Genomic DNA, 18,084 nt, shown 5'->3' on the forward strand with positions numbered 1-18,084 from the left:
TCTATATATATATATATATATATACAGTATATATATATGTGTGTGTGTGTATACACGTTCACTCACCCAACCCAACCCAACCCAAATGCCATGCTATAGGCGCCATGCTATAGGTGCATGATTATTTTAAAGGGGGTGATTCTTTTCTATACCCACTGAAAAGATTCCATTAAATTTTTTTAATACACAAAATTTGATTGGTTCTGGTTATTTTTTTAAATTTAATTTCAAAGTAATCTGAGGTATTACACTTAATAAATTCCAGATAAAAACTGAAAAAGTGAGTGTTCTAAAACTTAACTCGTAGTGTATTAAAAAAGGAAATATTGTAGTAAATGGTCATATTCTATCAACTTAAAACACTTTTTAATTAGAAAGCAATCTAACACAATGTGGCAAATTTCTAGTATCTGTAGAATGTATAAATAATAAGTGTCTACAGAAATGATTGCTCTTGATCCTGACCATGCAGTATATAAAGATATGTGAGAAATTCCCTACACAAACAAGCTCCAGCCGTCTTTTCGGTGTCTTTCTCTTCCTTTTCTCAGAGCTTTAAACTATGGCACAGCCAAAGGGAGGAACAAACTCAGAATTATGTATACAGGACTGTTCTGAATTTTTTTTTTTTTTTGGAGCAAGATCAACTCAAAGACAGCTTTGAAGTAGAGTTGGTCTGGGATTTATGCACTGATCCAGGGGAAAGCGCTACATTTTGGATGTGGATGGTACTCTGTACGGGATCAACCGTTACCCTAGATCTGCTGTTATAATATTCCATACAGACACTTGGATATGACTTTTTTTTTTTTGCTCAGGGTTACTGTAGTAACAATATATCCAATAACTATCTATTGATTGTGATGGAAAAATCATGCAAAAAAAGACAAAATTGTTATGGGTTGCCGAAAAAGATTGTTGACTAGGATCAGTTTTGATGACAATGATCTTTAAAATCATGCTGACCCCCTACTGTTAGCGTATGATCCAAATAAATCATGGAGTCCTTTTCATGGAAAGCAAACTCAGTTGTTGAGACATGACTTGATTCTATAGAAAAGTTCTGGGACCCAAAATAAGTTTTTATAAGCCGAACATCAATGAGCAAACAAACAAAGCAAAAAAAACCCCCATAAAAAAACAACAAAAAAAAAGCAGATATGTGCTACATACTACTAGGGCCATTTTTTAATGATCTAAGCGCATCTAAAGTGCATGGCGCAAGTGCACTTAGGGCATGTCCGAATCCACTTTTGCTAGTTTAATGACGGAAAAATGGCCCAAAAGGGTTGTATCTATTCTCTTAATGAGTCAAGTGTGTGTTTTGGGCGTAATGTGCAATAAACCAATCAGAGTCTCATCACCCATTCCCTTTAAAAGCCAGTTGCGCTCGCGCCATGGCGAATTTGCTATTTACATGGCAGAATTTGCAAGAGCAAAGACTGGATGCTTTCCCAGAAAGGAAAGGTTAACCTCTAACCTTTAACCTCGCACATGAGCAGACCATCTACGGGGCACAATAATAATCTTTTACATTGTAATCCTTTCATTTTTAATATTTGACATGTTTGTGTGCTGCTGCGCATCCCTGTGTGTGTAATAAGCAGAGTGTATATGCGTTGTGCAACCGCCTATAGGCGCACAAATGGGTGCAAATGCATTTGCTATTTAAACAACGTGGCGCAGGACGTGAAAATGATAACTGCGTCGGGCTGAAACTAGCAAAAAACATTATGCTGGGTGTATGAATGGGCCCCTAATATTTTCAGCAATAACAATGACTGAAGTGTAGTATGCTTATGTGTTATAAAAATAGGTCACTTATCACAGTCATTGTCTAAACTTTTTTTAAATGAAAAATTTTAAAAATAAACAAACACACACACACAAAAAGAGGATATTTACTGTAAGTATAAAAAAACTATTTGGACAGTTACTGTAAGTTAAATTGTAATTTAAATTGTATAATTTAAATGTATAAATGTAAACTCTGTATGTAGTAGGATTTTCGAAAGCAACCACTGGGCCAATAACAAAAACTTTGCTAATATAAACTAACGCAAACAGAATTTAATCTATTTTACAAATTCTACCCAGTGCATTTCACAGACATCTCCTCAGCATCACTCCTAATGACCTATGGCGGTGAGGGAGCTCGCACCCAACGAGCCTTCTCATAATTCTGATAGTGTCTGTGTCCGTGATTTCCCTCAGGCTAGCAATGATTCACAGCTCACCTTATCCTGACAAGCCTGACAGAGCTAAATAAAGGGGTGGAGACTGAAGAAAACTCTAAAAACCTTTGCGCAAACACATCAGAGACCCCAAAATCTTAACCTAGTCTGACATGCTCCTCAGGAGCACTCAGAGGAATGTCTGATAAAGACTGATTTGAGCTCAAATGAGAGCTTCAAACATATCTGCAACAGGGTGCCATTGAAAAGCATAATGATCCTGAAGTGTGGTAAGCTTTATTTCACAAAAGAATCAAGCTAAATGTATGGACTGCTGTTAGAGCCTAAACAATCAGACTGTTCTTTGATCTGGAAATTTCCTGTAATTCACTAAAAAGACTGAATCGATAAATAGCAAACAAACAAACTCTAACTCTAATAAATAATTCCACTGAATCCCTCTAGACCATTTTCCTTTTATCTTTTATCAATAAAGAGATAAATCTGGCAGGATATGAAAGCGCTCTTTATGCATTATGGTTCCTGTATAAGCTTTTTATGATAAATCCAGAGAACAATATGTCTTTATGGTAAAATCGATGCCAATTCTGTCAGTTCAAAAGAAAATGTAGAATATTCAAATTAATAAAAGTACACATTAAAAAGGTAGAGAATCAGACATCAAACAAGACTTAACAACGGGTGCTTTTTCTCTTAGAAACAGAACCATTCCTATGTTTTTAGAATATAAACTAATACTATAGAAACAAATACAACTTCAAACTTTAATTCTACGTCATCTTTTGACAGCAATGTTCACAGCAGTGCACACACTTCTCCAGGCTTCTCATCAAAGGCTGCAATACTTCTGTTGATCCCAATAACAATTCCACAATCTGTAGTTTTTAATAAGTCTACTAATTCTGCTGCCATCCCTCAATTTTAATGCTAGTCTTTTATCAAGAAAGCCTAATTGCATATCTTTTACAATGCAGTCCTCAAGAAGTACCATGGGACACAGGTAGAAAGGCAGATCAATGGGTTTTCACTTTCTTTTGTACTCTTTGTCCTTGCTAGGGGGCGATCTATGGGGCAGCTTCTGCTAATATAAGCCTTATAAGACCTGCAAGCCATATAAGAACTGTGTTACAGGAAATGGGGAAAAAAGTACAGAAAAAGTGATAGAATGATGGAGTGATAAAAGATAGATAGAACAACAGATAGAATGACAGAAAGGTAAACAGAACGATAGTGACGTGAAGTGACGTGACGTGACATGTGGCCAAGTATGGTGACCCATACTAGGAATTAGTGCTCTGCATTTATCCCACACACACACACAGCAGTGAACACACACACACCGTGAACACACACCCGGTGCAGTGGGCAGCCATTTATACCTCAGTCGTGGTATTGAAGGTGGGAGAGAGCGCTGTACATTCACTCCCCCCACCTACAATCCCTGCCGGTACGAGACTCGAACCCGCAACCTTTGGGTTACGAGTCCGACTCTCTAACCATTAGGCCACGACTTCCCCCAAAGATAGAATGATAGAACGATAGATAGATAGAACGATAGAATGATCGATCGATAGATCGACAGATAGATAGATAGATAGATAGACAGATAGATTGGACATGCAAAGCATTGTCTTCCTTCTGTTGTCTCCTCTCAAGCTTTCCCTCTGTCCTTCCTTTTCATTTTCCTGCAGCCCGTTCTATTCTCTTAATCAGTCCTGCAACTTATAGCCTCAGGTGAAAGCTATGGTACTTCAAAGAGCCTTTTACTGGCAAAAGGAGATCAAAAGAGGTGAGGCAGGCAGTGAGAGGACAGATACCGAAGAGATGAAGAATGAAGAGAGGACACAATGAGAAAGAGAAGGGAGAGAGCTCATATGGTTTGTGATGAGGAGGGTTCGCTCTAATTAGCAGGACAGAGCAGTAATAATGGCAGAGCACATGATCACAGCGGTGCGCAGAGTTTCATACTGTGAGTTTCATACATGCTCAGCGGACACAACGAATCACAGGAGCCTGTTTAAATTCTCCTGATCTGAACAAGCGTGGCACAGCTTACACTGAGATCACATAACAAATGCAAATGTGTACACACCCCATCTACAGCAAAGAAGGTTGAGGGAATGAAGTAGGGACAGAGAAATGTGCTCAAATGCACACAGCTATTTTCTGATTATAAAACGTTAGCTTTCCTGTAGCAAACAGTAGAGCATGGGGATAGCAAAATCAAGGTTATGGGTTTGATTCCCAGGGAAATCAAAAACTGATAAAATGTAAATGTGTACCTTGAACGCAATGTAATTGGCTTTGGATAAAAGCAGCCTTTTTGCATTACCTTGTTGATAATGTAATGGGGCTTAAAGGAAAGTAAAAAGCTACATTAAAGCAATGATCCGTCACAAGTCCCTAAGGATCATTTTAGAGGTAGCAGCTCCAAGTACTTGGTCAATCATGTTGTTGGGCAGCAAGATGAATGTCTGCACAGATGGTTAAACTCTCTCATGCAGAGCTGTGTGCTCACATGTCAAACATTACTCTGAGAACACAGCAAATATACTGGAAACAAGACAAAGAATGGTAAAACAAGAATAACTAAGCTGAGACATGTCTAAGTGGCAGGGGTCATGCTATCCTGCTCGACGTCGTTTGATTAGTTTGTGCTGTCATTGCAAACTACCCTGTCAGAATCCAATGAGAATGTAACCAGGAAAAAGAGATTTACTGAACCTCAAACTTTTAAACTGTGAAATTAGTTTCAAACTATGTATGTGAAATTTGTTTCCAAATTTGTAAAGGTTATTCCTCCCACGTCTAGCACAGAATCAGTATAACAGAAAGTATAACGGCACTTGGTTAAATCTGTGATTATATAAATCAGAAAGGTGCTACTGAGCTTCCCGTTTGTGCCAGAGATGCTCCCTCAACACAACCTTTTGCTGCACACCACAGCTGACAATTACCCAACAGTCTAAGCAGCATTATATAGCGAAAGTGTGGACTTGAAGGAACAAAGACTGAGGATCACAGTTGGGACAGGATCATAATATAAAGGCACCAACCTTATGCTCTGGGTTTGTAGGTAGTCTGGGTCAGTAGCGTTCAGCATGGCCACAAAGCTCCCTACAGGGATATTCTCTCTTCTGATGACAACCAGAGGATCTGGGAAGAACACTGGTCCTTCATTCACATCCATAACTGTAATGTAAACAGTCGCTGTAGAGCTGGAGCCATACACAACGTCAGGAACCAGAGGGTCTTCATTTTCCACTTTTATCAGCAGTGTGTGAAACATTGCACTTTCATAGTCCAGAGGCTGAGAAAGAAAACAGGCGAAAGGAATTATGAAACAGCAATTAACTAACAAGCAAGTAACTATACCAAACGAATGACTCTTTATCATTAGTCTTAATCATTATTATTGTTATTGTGTAGGGTCACTTTCCTGGAGAGTTTAGCTCTTAGACACCTTCCTGGAAGTTTATAGTAATCCTGAAGACATTAAATAGCTGGTTCAGGTGTGATTTATTTGGTTTGGAGATAAACTCCACACTGGGGGTTTCCAATCCTGCTCCTGGAGGGCCACTATCCTGAGTTTAGCTGCAACCCTTATTAAACAGACCAGAACCAGCCAATCAAGGTCCTCAGGATTACTAGAAACATCCAGACAAGTGTGTTTGGGCAAGTTGGAGTTAAATTCTTAAGGATGTTGACCTTCCAGGAGCAGGACTGGACACCTCTGCTCTACAGAAAATGGGGATAGATTGGACATCCCTACCCTAAATTTACCACTTTATCTCTGCAGCTAAGTGAATTTCTTAGAAATCCTATATTAGCGGCTAATGAAGGTCATCTTTTTGGGCTTGATACTTTAAAGTTTCAGTAACCAAACAAGATCCTTAAACAATTATTAAGTCTTTTGTATAAGTAGTTAAGATCTCAATTGGTAACCTAAATTTTATAGGTTCAAGCCCCATAATGGGATCTTCATGTGCCTTCACCATTACAAGACAATCATGCAATTGAACATTGTGTACCTTTACCACCGATAGCATCCCTTCATTGTTGTCCAGATTGGTCTGTATCTCAAAGTTCTGGTTGGGGTCTCCGTTGATGATGGAGTAGATAGCTCTCCAGGCTCCAGTGGCTGGGTCGTCTCTGTCGTCCACCATCAGGTTCACTACCACACCAGTTGATCCCTCATTCACTGATGCCTGGAACTACAGCACAGGTTGTTTGATCTGTCAAACGTTTTCCAATGTTTCAAACCAGGAAATCATATTACAGCAACACTTTAGAATTTGTGAATTTGCTATCTGTAATCCACATCAATAATTCTCTTTCAGATTTCTTCAGATAATAAGACAGAATGAGCAGTGGAGGAGTTACTGGTTGTAGAAATGAATTCATTTCACTGGAAATGAATGCTTTGACTAGATCTCTACAATTGTGCCTCTTATGTTTACAGAGATTAACACAACCAGTGGGACAGGCAGCTATTGTTTTCAGAAAACCGTGCACCACCTTGAGTAATGAAAGCAGTGCTGATCTACCTACAGCTGCATCAATTAAATTCCTTGTTCAGTCGTTCCTTCCTTGTTTTGAACATGCAGAATCTCTGTCTTACATCCACCTCCCTCCTACCCTTCTTTCGGTCCCTCTGTCAAAGATAAGGCTTAAGCTAAGCCTGTGTGAAACCACTCTTGTTCTGTTTCGTCACTGGAGGAAAGCCACTCTATTCAGAGCGCTGCAAATCTCCATAGTCCTTGTTCAATCCAACCCAATGTCACAGGCCTGTTTGGGGAGATGAAGTGTTCCTAGAAGGGCTAGATGAGCTTTGGTCCCCATCAGCTCAGCTATCATTTCTGTTTAGTGGCTTGTGAAGTGAGCAACCCCTCAATGCCTCAGGGATGTGCTCCCTTTATAAGAGCTGTCCAGTGGGCATGGCATAGGGGGGCGGATACAAAGGTCATCAGCGTCCTGAAGAGGGTGCTTCTGGACCTGGGTGGCTGGATGAATTAGCGAAGTTTAGAAAGTAATGCTAAGCACCCTGTGGGGCTGTACTGCCACTAAGCCCTCTCTCTAACTTATTCCTATTGAGTTCGGAGCCAGACTAGTGAACCATCCAATATTACCATTGAAGAAAATCCTTAATGTCATGGAGGCACGTCTATATTGGCAACATTCATGCTTAGCTTTTCACTTTTTCACATTATGTGTGAAAATGTACTGCTACCACAACCTGTTCTAGACATATCAGGCAGTAGATGCAGGCAGTGACTTCTAGCCTCAGTCATTTTATTACACCTGAAAATATAGATTTTTCATTTCTAAGGCCCATCTCCCAATAAGAATAACTTCTTCAATAATATGAAGAAAAACCCGGCGATTTTGTTCCTTACAAGAGAGAGGGGGAAAAGCACTCCTGGAGTCAGCCTTACACATAAGCCACGCTTCATCCTTTTCTGAAAATAGATCTCCATTTAATTTTTTTTTTAATTTCTGAAACACAAGCCCAGCTCACCATGTCCTTAAAACTTGTGTGTGTGTCAAAGGAGATGAGATTGTACCTGTCTGCTGAAGGCCACGGAACGATTACATCACTTACATATTACTTCAGCTGCAATGAGAGCATTGTGTCTACAGTGAGCCCTGCAGGTGTATCACTGTCAAAATCACAGCAGCAGGAGATACTCTCCTGCTATCAACCAAGATTTTATCATGTGTGGAATAAACAATTAAACGAAGGTTGCCACAAATGTTTACCGAGGGACACGAATGCGTCTGCACAGCTCCACGCTATGCATCTTCACATCGCTGACCGGTCGTGTTTCATTTAATCATCTGGAGCAGTGAAGCGGTCAGATGGATGTATTCAATCTTTGTTGGTTGTTGATACCCTGGCCCTGCCATACCACTGATAAGACCCCAATCCCTTTTGAGTTCACAAAGCAACCAGCAGTGTGACAAACATAGAAGTTATCAACCCTGAGGCTGAACCCCGAAACTGAGGGAACTGGGTGGGTTTGTGTGTGTGAGGTAAATGCCACCTAGTCAAAGCCCCCAGCAACAGAACACATGAAAAGTGAGGAGGGGAGAGAGCGTGTGGCCAGAGAAAGATAAATCACTTCCTACAGAGGCACTGATGTGGTGATACCCGGAAGCCATGAATGACTGGGATTATTTGGCTTGGCATTCATTATCAGTAATGTAGCGCAGTGTGAAGGCATCATTGGAGATTCGTTTTGAGCTGTGCTACTGCTTTAGTAACAAATAGCTCAGAAAATTCGCACCTGATACTGTAACTTCCCCTTCGTCTCGACATCTGTTCGTGGAAACAAATCAACATTCATGACCTTTTGAGAAATTCTGTCTGACTTACATTACTTAAAAAAGCTGCACGCTGTTTTCACAGCTTAACGAGATTCTACAAAATAACACTTTCCATCTTCAGCCAAACTGGGAACACTTTCGAGGTGAAAGGCACTCCAGAAGCCTTCAGAGAGTGAGAGTCATGTGAAGAGTCTCTCCTGATGTGAACATGGAAGACAATACAGGTGCCTTTTAATGCCACAGGTAATGCTTTCACTTCAGAGCCTCTCAGAATGGCAGATTGAGATGTTCTACAGTCTGACGGCCCTTCATTAGGAGCCAGAGACCCCTATAGTATTGGCTATTTTGTCAGAACTTACGGTAACACATTATAAAAACATAAAAAGGGCCATCCAGATTTTTAGTGCTGATTGTGATTGAAGGTCTGAAGAATGAATCTAAATATGGAAAATATGTTAAAGGCATAGTTCACCCCAAAATGAAAATTCTGTAATCATTTACTTACCCTCATCTCATTGTAAAACTTACTCTCTTTGGTGAAACACAAAATAAAATAGAAAAATGTCTCAAAAACAGCTGATACATTCTTAAAAATATATTATTTTGTGTTATATAAAGACAGAATGACATGAGAATGAGTAAATGGTGAACATTTTTATTTATGGTTGAACTATCCCTTTAAAGGTAATTGCAAAGTGTCGCTCTGTCATGACAGCAGTTGACCTGAAAGAGAAAACCAACAGTTTTAAAAGACTTTTAAGTTATGCTAATATCTGCTTCAGCACCCACTGTGGCAATGCTAAGGTGAAACACTATTATTTGCAGTCTGACACATTTTGAAACTCAGCGATGCATGAAACCAAACTTGCGTAGCTAGTAACTTGGTTTCAGGTCATATGCAAATTATTTAAAATAAATTATTAATAATTAAAGAATTATGTTAATGTCAATACATTGCACTGTAAAACTTTCTGAACCAGAATAAATATATGTGGACTAATGAATTGTGTAGACATTTAATTAAGAATATCGCACTAGCCGAGGGGTTTCATTCCTGCTTATGGAGATTTTCCTTTCCTCAGAGTTTAGATCCAACTCTAATCAAACACACCTGAAACTGTTAATCGATGTCTTTGGGATCACTTGAAAATTGCAGACAGGTGTGTGAGAGTAGTGATGGAACTAAACACTAAACCAAATTCCAAACCTACATAATGAAGTGATGTATCCTAATTTGTTTTCTTCTGCTATGCACTGTAAGTTTGCAGTTTGCTGGTGATGGAAAATTACACACTTCTGAGTATGATAAAAGAGAGTACATCAGTGTTGTGGCATAATAATTCATAAAACCAGCATGACCATCATGCCACAAAGTGTTGCTGATTTTGGGATATAAACTTAGCGTCTAATTAATTTAAAATTGTACATTCATACTTATTGTGCACCATCTAGGCACCTTAAGCATACTATTTTAAGTATACTATAATTTGGGATGTGCTAATTCTAATCTTGCATGCATGATGGATAGTATGCAAATTGGGATGAAGCCTAAGCACATCTCTTACCTACAGTACTGTATATGAAAGATTTGCAAGTAGACATATTTACATTCAGATAACAGACTTTTCTGTCATCCTGTTATTCAGCAATCTCTATAACTGTATCTCTATAAGCTTTATCCTTACGAGAATTTTGGGTCAAATATGTCATAATATATATCCCCTGAGATGTAATAAGAATCTCTGAATGTTCACAAATTGCTTTAAACAGCTGATTTTATTAATGAGGACATGTGAAATAGTTGCACGTCTTCTGTAGTTTATTATTTACCAGCTGGACTTCACAGGACAGATGGGACTCATAAAATAATCTTGGAGTTATGACTTGTAGTCTTACATTTAAGATGAAAGATGGAATGTAAGATGGCATTATCCTCTATTAGGAAAACAGAATTGTGTGAAATCTATATGGGATGAAGTTTGTCACACCAAAACAACTGATAGCGTGTCAGTATTTATCAGTTTGAAACAGTTTGGAAAGTGTCAATGTAAAAAAAAAAAATGTACACTTGATAGCGGGAGAAGGATCTATCAGCTGCTACTGTTAATCAAAATGTCATTTATTTTGGTAAGTGGTAAAACATAAAGATAATCATTCCCACATCATTCAGTTTCACTCAATTTGTTGCTATGTTAATTAAAATGACTAAAATATAAAGCATTTACAACTGTAATTCTGTTCATCTTTAAATATTTATTTATTTAGTGTTTGTCTAAATTTATATGTATGTAATGGTGTGTGACAGTACAATTTTAAAAATCATTTATTTTTCCAACAGATGCAATGAAGCCATATGTCAGTGTGCCAAAAATCAAAGTGACTGCATCTCAAATGCATTTTAGCACTTACAGTGGGTACGGAAAGTATTCAGACCCCCTTAAATTTTTCACTCTTTGTTATATTGCAGCCATTTGCTAAAATCATTTCAGATTCAAGTTCTGGTTCCATTAACTATTCTTTTAGTACTTAAATATATGGAGAGTAATAAATTGAATTCCATTACAAAAATAATAAGGTAATTTCAATAATAAATGTACAAAAATTTTTTGGAACAAAATGTGTTTACCAAGACTTTTTAATGATTTAGCCTTTTTGGAGAATAAATGGACAACAATTGGCAATAAATCAAGCGTAGCATTATCTGGCAGGTCACGTCAGTCAAGCTAGATCCACATCTACCTATAGGGACACGACGCCTATCACATCATCCTTATATAAGGTCCTTCAGTATTATCAGCAGCTTTCGCGTGGCTCAATAGCTAATTACCCTCCTCCATCCCCAGCTCCTCCTCTCATCCAGTCAGGATTCGGCCTTCTGATTCCCTTTTGAATCAGACTAATTTCTAAAATGAGTACATTAAATTATTGAACATTAATGATATCTGCAATACATATATGTTGGTTCTGTACTGTTTACACTAGGGGGGTTATCGCGGCTCTCCCTGCTCTTATCCATGCTAGGCTGCCTGGTTGTGCAGGGAGTTCTTGCCCAGAAAAGAACCATACCGCCAATCCAAACTGTATGCTAATTGTCAATCATCTTTGACGATAGTGGTCCTGACATAATCATGTATTAAACAACAATACCAACCAAACAAATATTTGACAACTATTTCCATCTATTAAATATTCATAAAACTATGTTGTTATACAACCAGTCAACAACTCTTTTCTCACAGTTAGAAGTTATATATTTTTGATAAAAAAAAAAAAAAATCTACACTGGCCACAATGTTTGTTTCACACTGTAGATTTATCTGCAGCAGAATAAAAGTGTGATAACTTAATCAAATCAAGCGTCTGGTTATCAACTGGTTATTTTCCAACTCCTATATATATATCATGTAGTATGAAACTGAAATTAGCATAAGTCTGGATAATTATATTCAAACGAATGCTGCAAAATCAGAACAAGTAAGCTTAAAGACCTGACTGAGCAATATAATTATAATAAAAGTATATAATAATAATATAAAGCTCATCATTTGAAATGAAGACTGATAAACTACTGTTCTCTGCTTCTGCTGAGCAGTGTTTGACTCCAGAGCATTTTACAAATGCTTTCTTAGTGCCAATTTGAGCTGAAGTTTCAATCTATAAAGTTATGAGAGTTACATATGTAACTGAAAGTCTCAAACATTAAGAAGCTCAACACAAATTGATTCAAAATATTGAGTACAGTGCTTTCAAATATAACAACCATTCAGTGCACCAAATAACGAAAACCATGAGACAAATGAAAGCAAACACCCACACATCACTTTACAAGCTTTGACTTGGCCTCCACAACAGAACTGTAAACATGCTAATATCTGCTAATTGAAAATTATAGTTAATAAATCTTTCACTCTCTTACTCTCTCAGTAGTGAAAATTAAATGTGTTGCACTAGAAAGGGTGGCTGTTTCTACTCTGTATTCAGTACTTAAAATGTGCCTGAATGGTACAGAATATCATATCTCACCTATATGTCAATAGAATCACGGGTTTCACCACCTAAAAAATACAAATTCAACCCGTCTATATATAGTAGCAGGACAATGTTTACTTTAACTCTCTTACTAAACTGACTCATGCTCACACTGAGTGACAAATAAGGACATGATCAAATCATCATCCCTCGACTGAATGTCTGTTCTTGATGGATATGAAAATGACATATAGATGGCAACAGATGTAGTATAACGGCAGCTCATGATGAGTAAAATCACAAATGCATAAACATGCCAAAAAACTAACAAGCTGAAAAAATGATCTGGTGCATTGAGAGATGAACATGTTGTTTTGTAAACAATTTAAAACACAGAAATGCAAATTAAGAGATTCCAAAGTAAATATTTGCATAATATGATATATGTCACAATTCTCGGGAGGTAAGGAGCGAGGAACGAGGAAACACGGAGATACTTCAATTCACAGTCTTTAATGATCACACGGGGAACGTAGGAGACACAGGAACACATGGAATGACGTTCGAGGACCGACAAACACTAACTGAAAGAACTGGGGCTTTTAAACACTGGGTGATTGGGAAAACACAGGTGCAAGGAATGACTAATTAAAGGGAACACAGCACACCTGGGGAGGGAAAACACAACACAAAGAGTCCAGGGGCGTGACATTACTCCCCCCTCCCGGAAGGTGCGTCCTCGCACCGTAGAAACAACATGGGGAGGGGAGTGGGTGGGAACTAGGGAGGAGGCTCAGGAGGAGGACGGACACCCGGGAGGGGGCCGGCGGACAGATTCCAGGGAGGAGACGACAGAGGGAGGAGCCAGGGAGGGGACAGGAGGGACCCGGAGCAGGAAGAGCACAGCAAGACCCAGGCCAGTTTGGTATGGTCCTCGAGAGTCTTGCGCTCCTGCTCCAGCAGGAGGAGGAGGAATTCGGGGCGAGTAAAGGGATCCATGGGGCACAACGGAAAGAAAAAACACTGAGTGAAAAACGAAAACAAAACGGAGGGGAAACACGGAGGTAACTGTTCTTTGGTCTGAGATTCTGTCACGGTTCGCCTATGGCACGGAGCGAGGAAACAAGGCATTAAACTCACGAAAGTCTTTTAATTCAAATATCCAAGGGAATACTCGGGGCAGACAGGAACACAGGAAACACAGGGTTTGACGTTCAATCTCAGACCAAGACAGACAGCACAGACTGGGGCGAATAAACACTTGGTGATTGGGAAAACACAGGCGCAAGGAATGACTAATTAAAGGGAACACAGCACACCTGGGGAGGGAAAACACAACACAAAGAATCCAGGGGCGTGACAATATATGCTAAACGACTATAATGTGGTCTGGCGTTTTCATTATACAAATTCAAAGACTGCTCAGTCCTGTCAAACACACTGATGAGAAATATTAATTTATATGAATGCATGCTAAATATGCTGAAATTACTTTGCAGATTTGATAAAGGATTACACAGAGTTAGAAGCTGGTTTCCTTCTCTTGACATGCCATGTTAGCATATTCTGAGTAAATTAATCTTATAAATTTGTTTGGAAAATAATGTATAGTGGTGCTTGGATATCAGAATTGTCATGGGTTCTTTATACATATATATGTATGTATGTATGTATGTATGTCAAAGAAATGTTGCTTTTCCCATAGGATTACACATTCATATACGCATTCATCCACAGGTGCATCTCAATAAATTAGAATGTCGTGGAAAAGTTCATTTATCTTGTTAATGGAAAGTCAATATAATTAAAACCGTAAGTCATTTTCAGAAATTACTTCAGTCCAATGAGTTTGAGACTCAATATTCTGCAGAGGAACTGTAAGACAGTGAGAAGAGATGAGCCAGAAACAGTACAAAATCCAGAAATAAGAATCCATGACCATCAATAATTGCTGGTGTAGCTGTGGGAATTGACCATGGATGGTTCTTGAAATGGGGTGCAGTGGCAGTAGGGAATGGGACATAATTTCACATGTCATGGATAATATGGAGCTAAAACGGACTTTGCTGATGTTGTTAACCAAACTGTTTTCACCTCCCACCAGCGATGGCATCTAGAAATGGTATCTGTCCTCCTATTGGAAGGGGGGGAAAAAAATGAACACGAAAGTGGGAAAGGTTGCTAAGACTAATAATGAAGAAGGAATGTTTGCAGAACCGAAAGGTCATTCATTAACTTAAAAAAAAAGGAAAAAAAAAAAATAGCAGGAGGCAAAATGGTTTAATCCATAAACATATTGAGTGAGCTCTGGCTCTATTTGCACACAATGGACAAAGTCTCATAGCAAACTAGTGAGGAGTTATAGAGAACATCTTGACTGTATTTACTTAATTTCCACTTTCCAAGGTCAAGAACCATGATAGTCAAAATGATTACAGCCCAATTACTGCATATGGTCTAATAGTTCCCATGACTCTGTTCTAAAACCAAGTTAGATTATTGTCTACTACTACATAGGCAGCTCCATTCACAAAATGATAAAGTTTTATTCTAAATACTTTCCTTACCCCAAGGAAGTTTCAAAACCTTTTGAGGACACTGTATAAATGGAGACTTCCCTCACCTCATCCACCATCTTGGATGGATTTTTTTTTTTTTCCTCCATTGAACTTTTTGCAATGCACTCTAGGATTGCCTTCTTTTAAAGGATATATGCAATTCTGCTTTAAACTTTGGCCAAAACAAGATATGTCAGAAGGTAGCATAATTATGCTGACTTTGGCAGCCTACATAGGTAGCTTACTAGATTTTGGAACAGAGTCAATCAAACTGAGTACCAGAATTCCTTTTCTACGTTTAAAATCACACCAAGCATGTCTGTGAGCTGTGAGCGAGACCATGCAAATGCAAAGTCAATTGGCTATTGTACAAATAAGAACAGCCATCCATTCAGAGTCGCCCCCCAAAAGTGTGCCCGACTTTTGTTACTATCGTGTTGCGGACTTGTAGCCATCATTGTTGATGTCATTAGCATTTTGATGGAGGCAGCAGCGTGCTGTCACTGCAGGGGAGAGAGGCAGCTCAGATAAGCTGTCACTTTCCTTGAGCAGCAGGCGTGATAAGCCGGATCAGTGGCTGCTGCAGTACTTGGAATTGGTTCATCTGAAATAGATGCCAGTTATCACAAGGTGCCAGGGTGGACAGGCATGTACAGTACATACCACCTGCGGCACCTACACAGCCTCTGGTCTCTCCCTCCATGGCTCTAAGAAACAGGGAGAGTGAGTCGGAGGGACCCGGGAAGGCAGAGATAATAGAGGGAGGATGGATAGGTCTGCTATTATCCTAATAATACTCCTGCTGCGGGACACTGTTACGTGACCCCATACATTGACCGCAGCCTACAATTATCTCTGGGCAGACAATAATTCTCTTGTCACACACTTCAGACATTTATTCTAAAAGACGAATGTTCAGCGGTGGCCCAGATGCTAAATAGATGAAATGAACTGAGGAAAACCAGAAAACCTTAGCGCAGCTTAAGCGGCTTGTCGATGTACTAAAAGAAGTGCAGATCTTACGTTCATTGATCTTCCTGGTTCATTTGAGGATATGATTTCAATGGGGGTAGTTTAAATTCCAATTGATTTTCACTGTGATGAGCAATTTGTAACATAAAAAACCAGATATTAAATAAAAGATCTTTGGGAAGATGTGTCACTGATGCAAATACATAATACAGCTTCATTGTTTAGGCCTATTTTTTGGTTTTACAATCAAGTGAACTAACTTAGGATCTCACACTGGAGCAGAGACAGAAACAGTTTTCTATAAGCAATCATCTTCTTTTTTTTTTTGCTACAACACTACAGAAAGTAAATGCATCCATTCAACTAGACCAGCTAATGAGAATAAATGACCGGATGGGTCCACCAAGAAATGATAAACTGTGGCGATGATCATATACTCGAAATCTGTCTGAGGTAGACTGAGCTATGATTGTGCATGCTAGCCTGTGATTATGTATAAATTAAAACATCTAATTAAGAAACATTTCTGAAACGTAAGAAGGTGGTGTGTTTTTCTACTCTTGTTTCCCCTCGAAATTACATTTAAAAAGAACAAATTTAGAATTTTTATGATTTTGAGGTTTTTTTGCACTCTTGCAAAATTAGTAGGAGATAACAAAGTACATTATCTCACTTCTGGGCTTTATCGCAGAATGATAAATGGTGAAGCAGTATGTGCTGCATAAAAAAAAGCCAATTGTATTTAATATAAAACAATGCTGAATTTCAGGAATTTGTGAGGCGGAACTGAGTTTGTTTAGTCTTTGAAGAAAAAGGAACATATAGGGATAGTTCACCCAAAAAATGAAAATTTCCTTTTCACCCTCACATCATTCCAAACCTGACTTACTTTCTTCAGCAGAACACAAAAGAACCAAAACCACTGTTGGTAACCAAACAGTGATGATGCCTCTTGAATTCCACTGTATGGGGAAAAAAAAAAAAAAACTGTGACATTTCTAAAAATTCCCTCTATGTTTAACAGAAGAAAGTCACAGAGGTTTTAACTGCATGAGGGTGAGTAAATAAGGACAGCATTTTCATTTTTGGTTGAACTATCGCTTTAAATCCTGAGGTTGACATCAGCATGGTCAAGCTGGTGCTTGGGTGGTCTAGCCAGAAGGGCAGTAAGGCCAGCAAACCAGCTTAGGCATTTTTCAAAAAGACTGAAATTTCAAAATGTTCCACTTTCAAAGGTGTTTTTTATGAATATTTACTGAGGTCTGTCAGATACAGCACTCTAAGAGGAAGAGGAGGGGATATTCTGCTGATCCACTACCACAGCTCTCTAGTCCCGTAGGGTGGACTGGTGCCAAAAACGGAGACATGCACTCAAAAAGCACCTGTGAGGAGACAGCGGGCTTTCCTACTGCAGAATTTCACAGCACAGTCAAGAGTGTTTTCAAGCGTGTGCAAAAAGCGACTCAGACCCTGTCAGACTGGTAAATGGAGAAAATGTATCATGGAAAGTGCTTGTTAAAACATACTGAACACAAACACACTTGTTGTTAAGGAGCAGGGTAAAGTGACATGAGGACAGATACAAATACAGATACTCTTATAAATGTTCATATAAATGTCACTATCTAAAATAGTAGCTCTATTTATGTTGTTGTATATATTGTTTTATCGTAAATAAGTATTTGATCAGTGTTGGTGAACATTAGCTCATTTAAAATCACTTTTCTCTATGCAGATCCAATTACTTTGCACAAAAACAGATGTTTACTTTATGAAAATAGAAAGTAATATTATATAATTTTAGAATGTTATCCACAGTAAATTTAGTCAATCTGGATATTGGCTTTCATTTAAACAACTTATAGAAGAGTTTTATCTAATAACAGGCAATTTCTGATCTAACCACAATCTCCACTCATTACTAAAATTAAAAATAAACAAATAAAATATATTAACATAAAATAAAATAAATAAGTCCCACTATGATGGTTAACTAAGTTCATTCAATATGAAGAGCACATTGTTTTTACAGAAAATACTTTTTATGCAAATTCTTTGCATAT

The 18,084-nt window shown here is 38.5% G+C and overlaps 1 protein-coding gene across 1 annotated transcript in view; it reads right to left on the reverse strand.

The window, feature by feature from the left end:
* The window catches only part of LOC107738387 (cadherin-13-like), a 363,553-nt gene that overhangs the window by 38,827 nt on the left and 306,642 nt on the right, over nt 1–18,084 (reverse strand). The window contains exons 10-11 of the mRNA XM_016550141.1: nt 6,227–6,409; nt 5,252–5,505 (exon numbers count right to left, since the gene is read on the reverse strand). Of these exons, the coding sequence (XP_016405627.1) occupies nt 5,252–5,505; nt 6,227–6,409 (437 nt within the window). The remainder of the gene's footprint in view (nt 1–5,251; nt 5,506–6,226; nt 6,410–18,084) is intronic.

The sequence above is a fragment of the Sinocyclocheilus rhinocerous genome, unplaced genomic scaffold (assembly GCF_001515625.1).
Source record: "Sinocyclocheilus rhinocerous isolate Xijiao unplaced genomic scaffold, SAMN03320098_v1.1 scaffold975, whole genome shotgun sequence".
NCBI lineage: Eukaryota > Metazoa > Chordata > Actinopteri > Cypriniformes > Cyprinidae > Sinocyclocheilus > Sinocyclocheilus rhinocerous.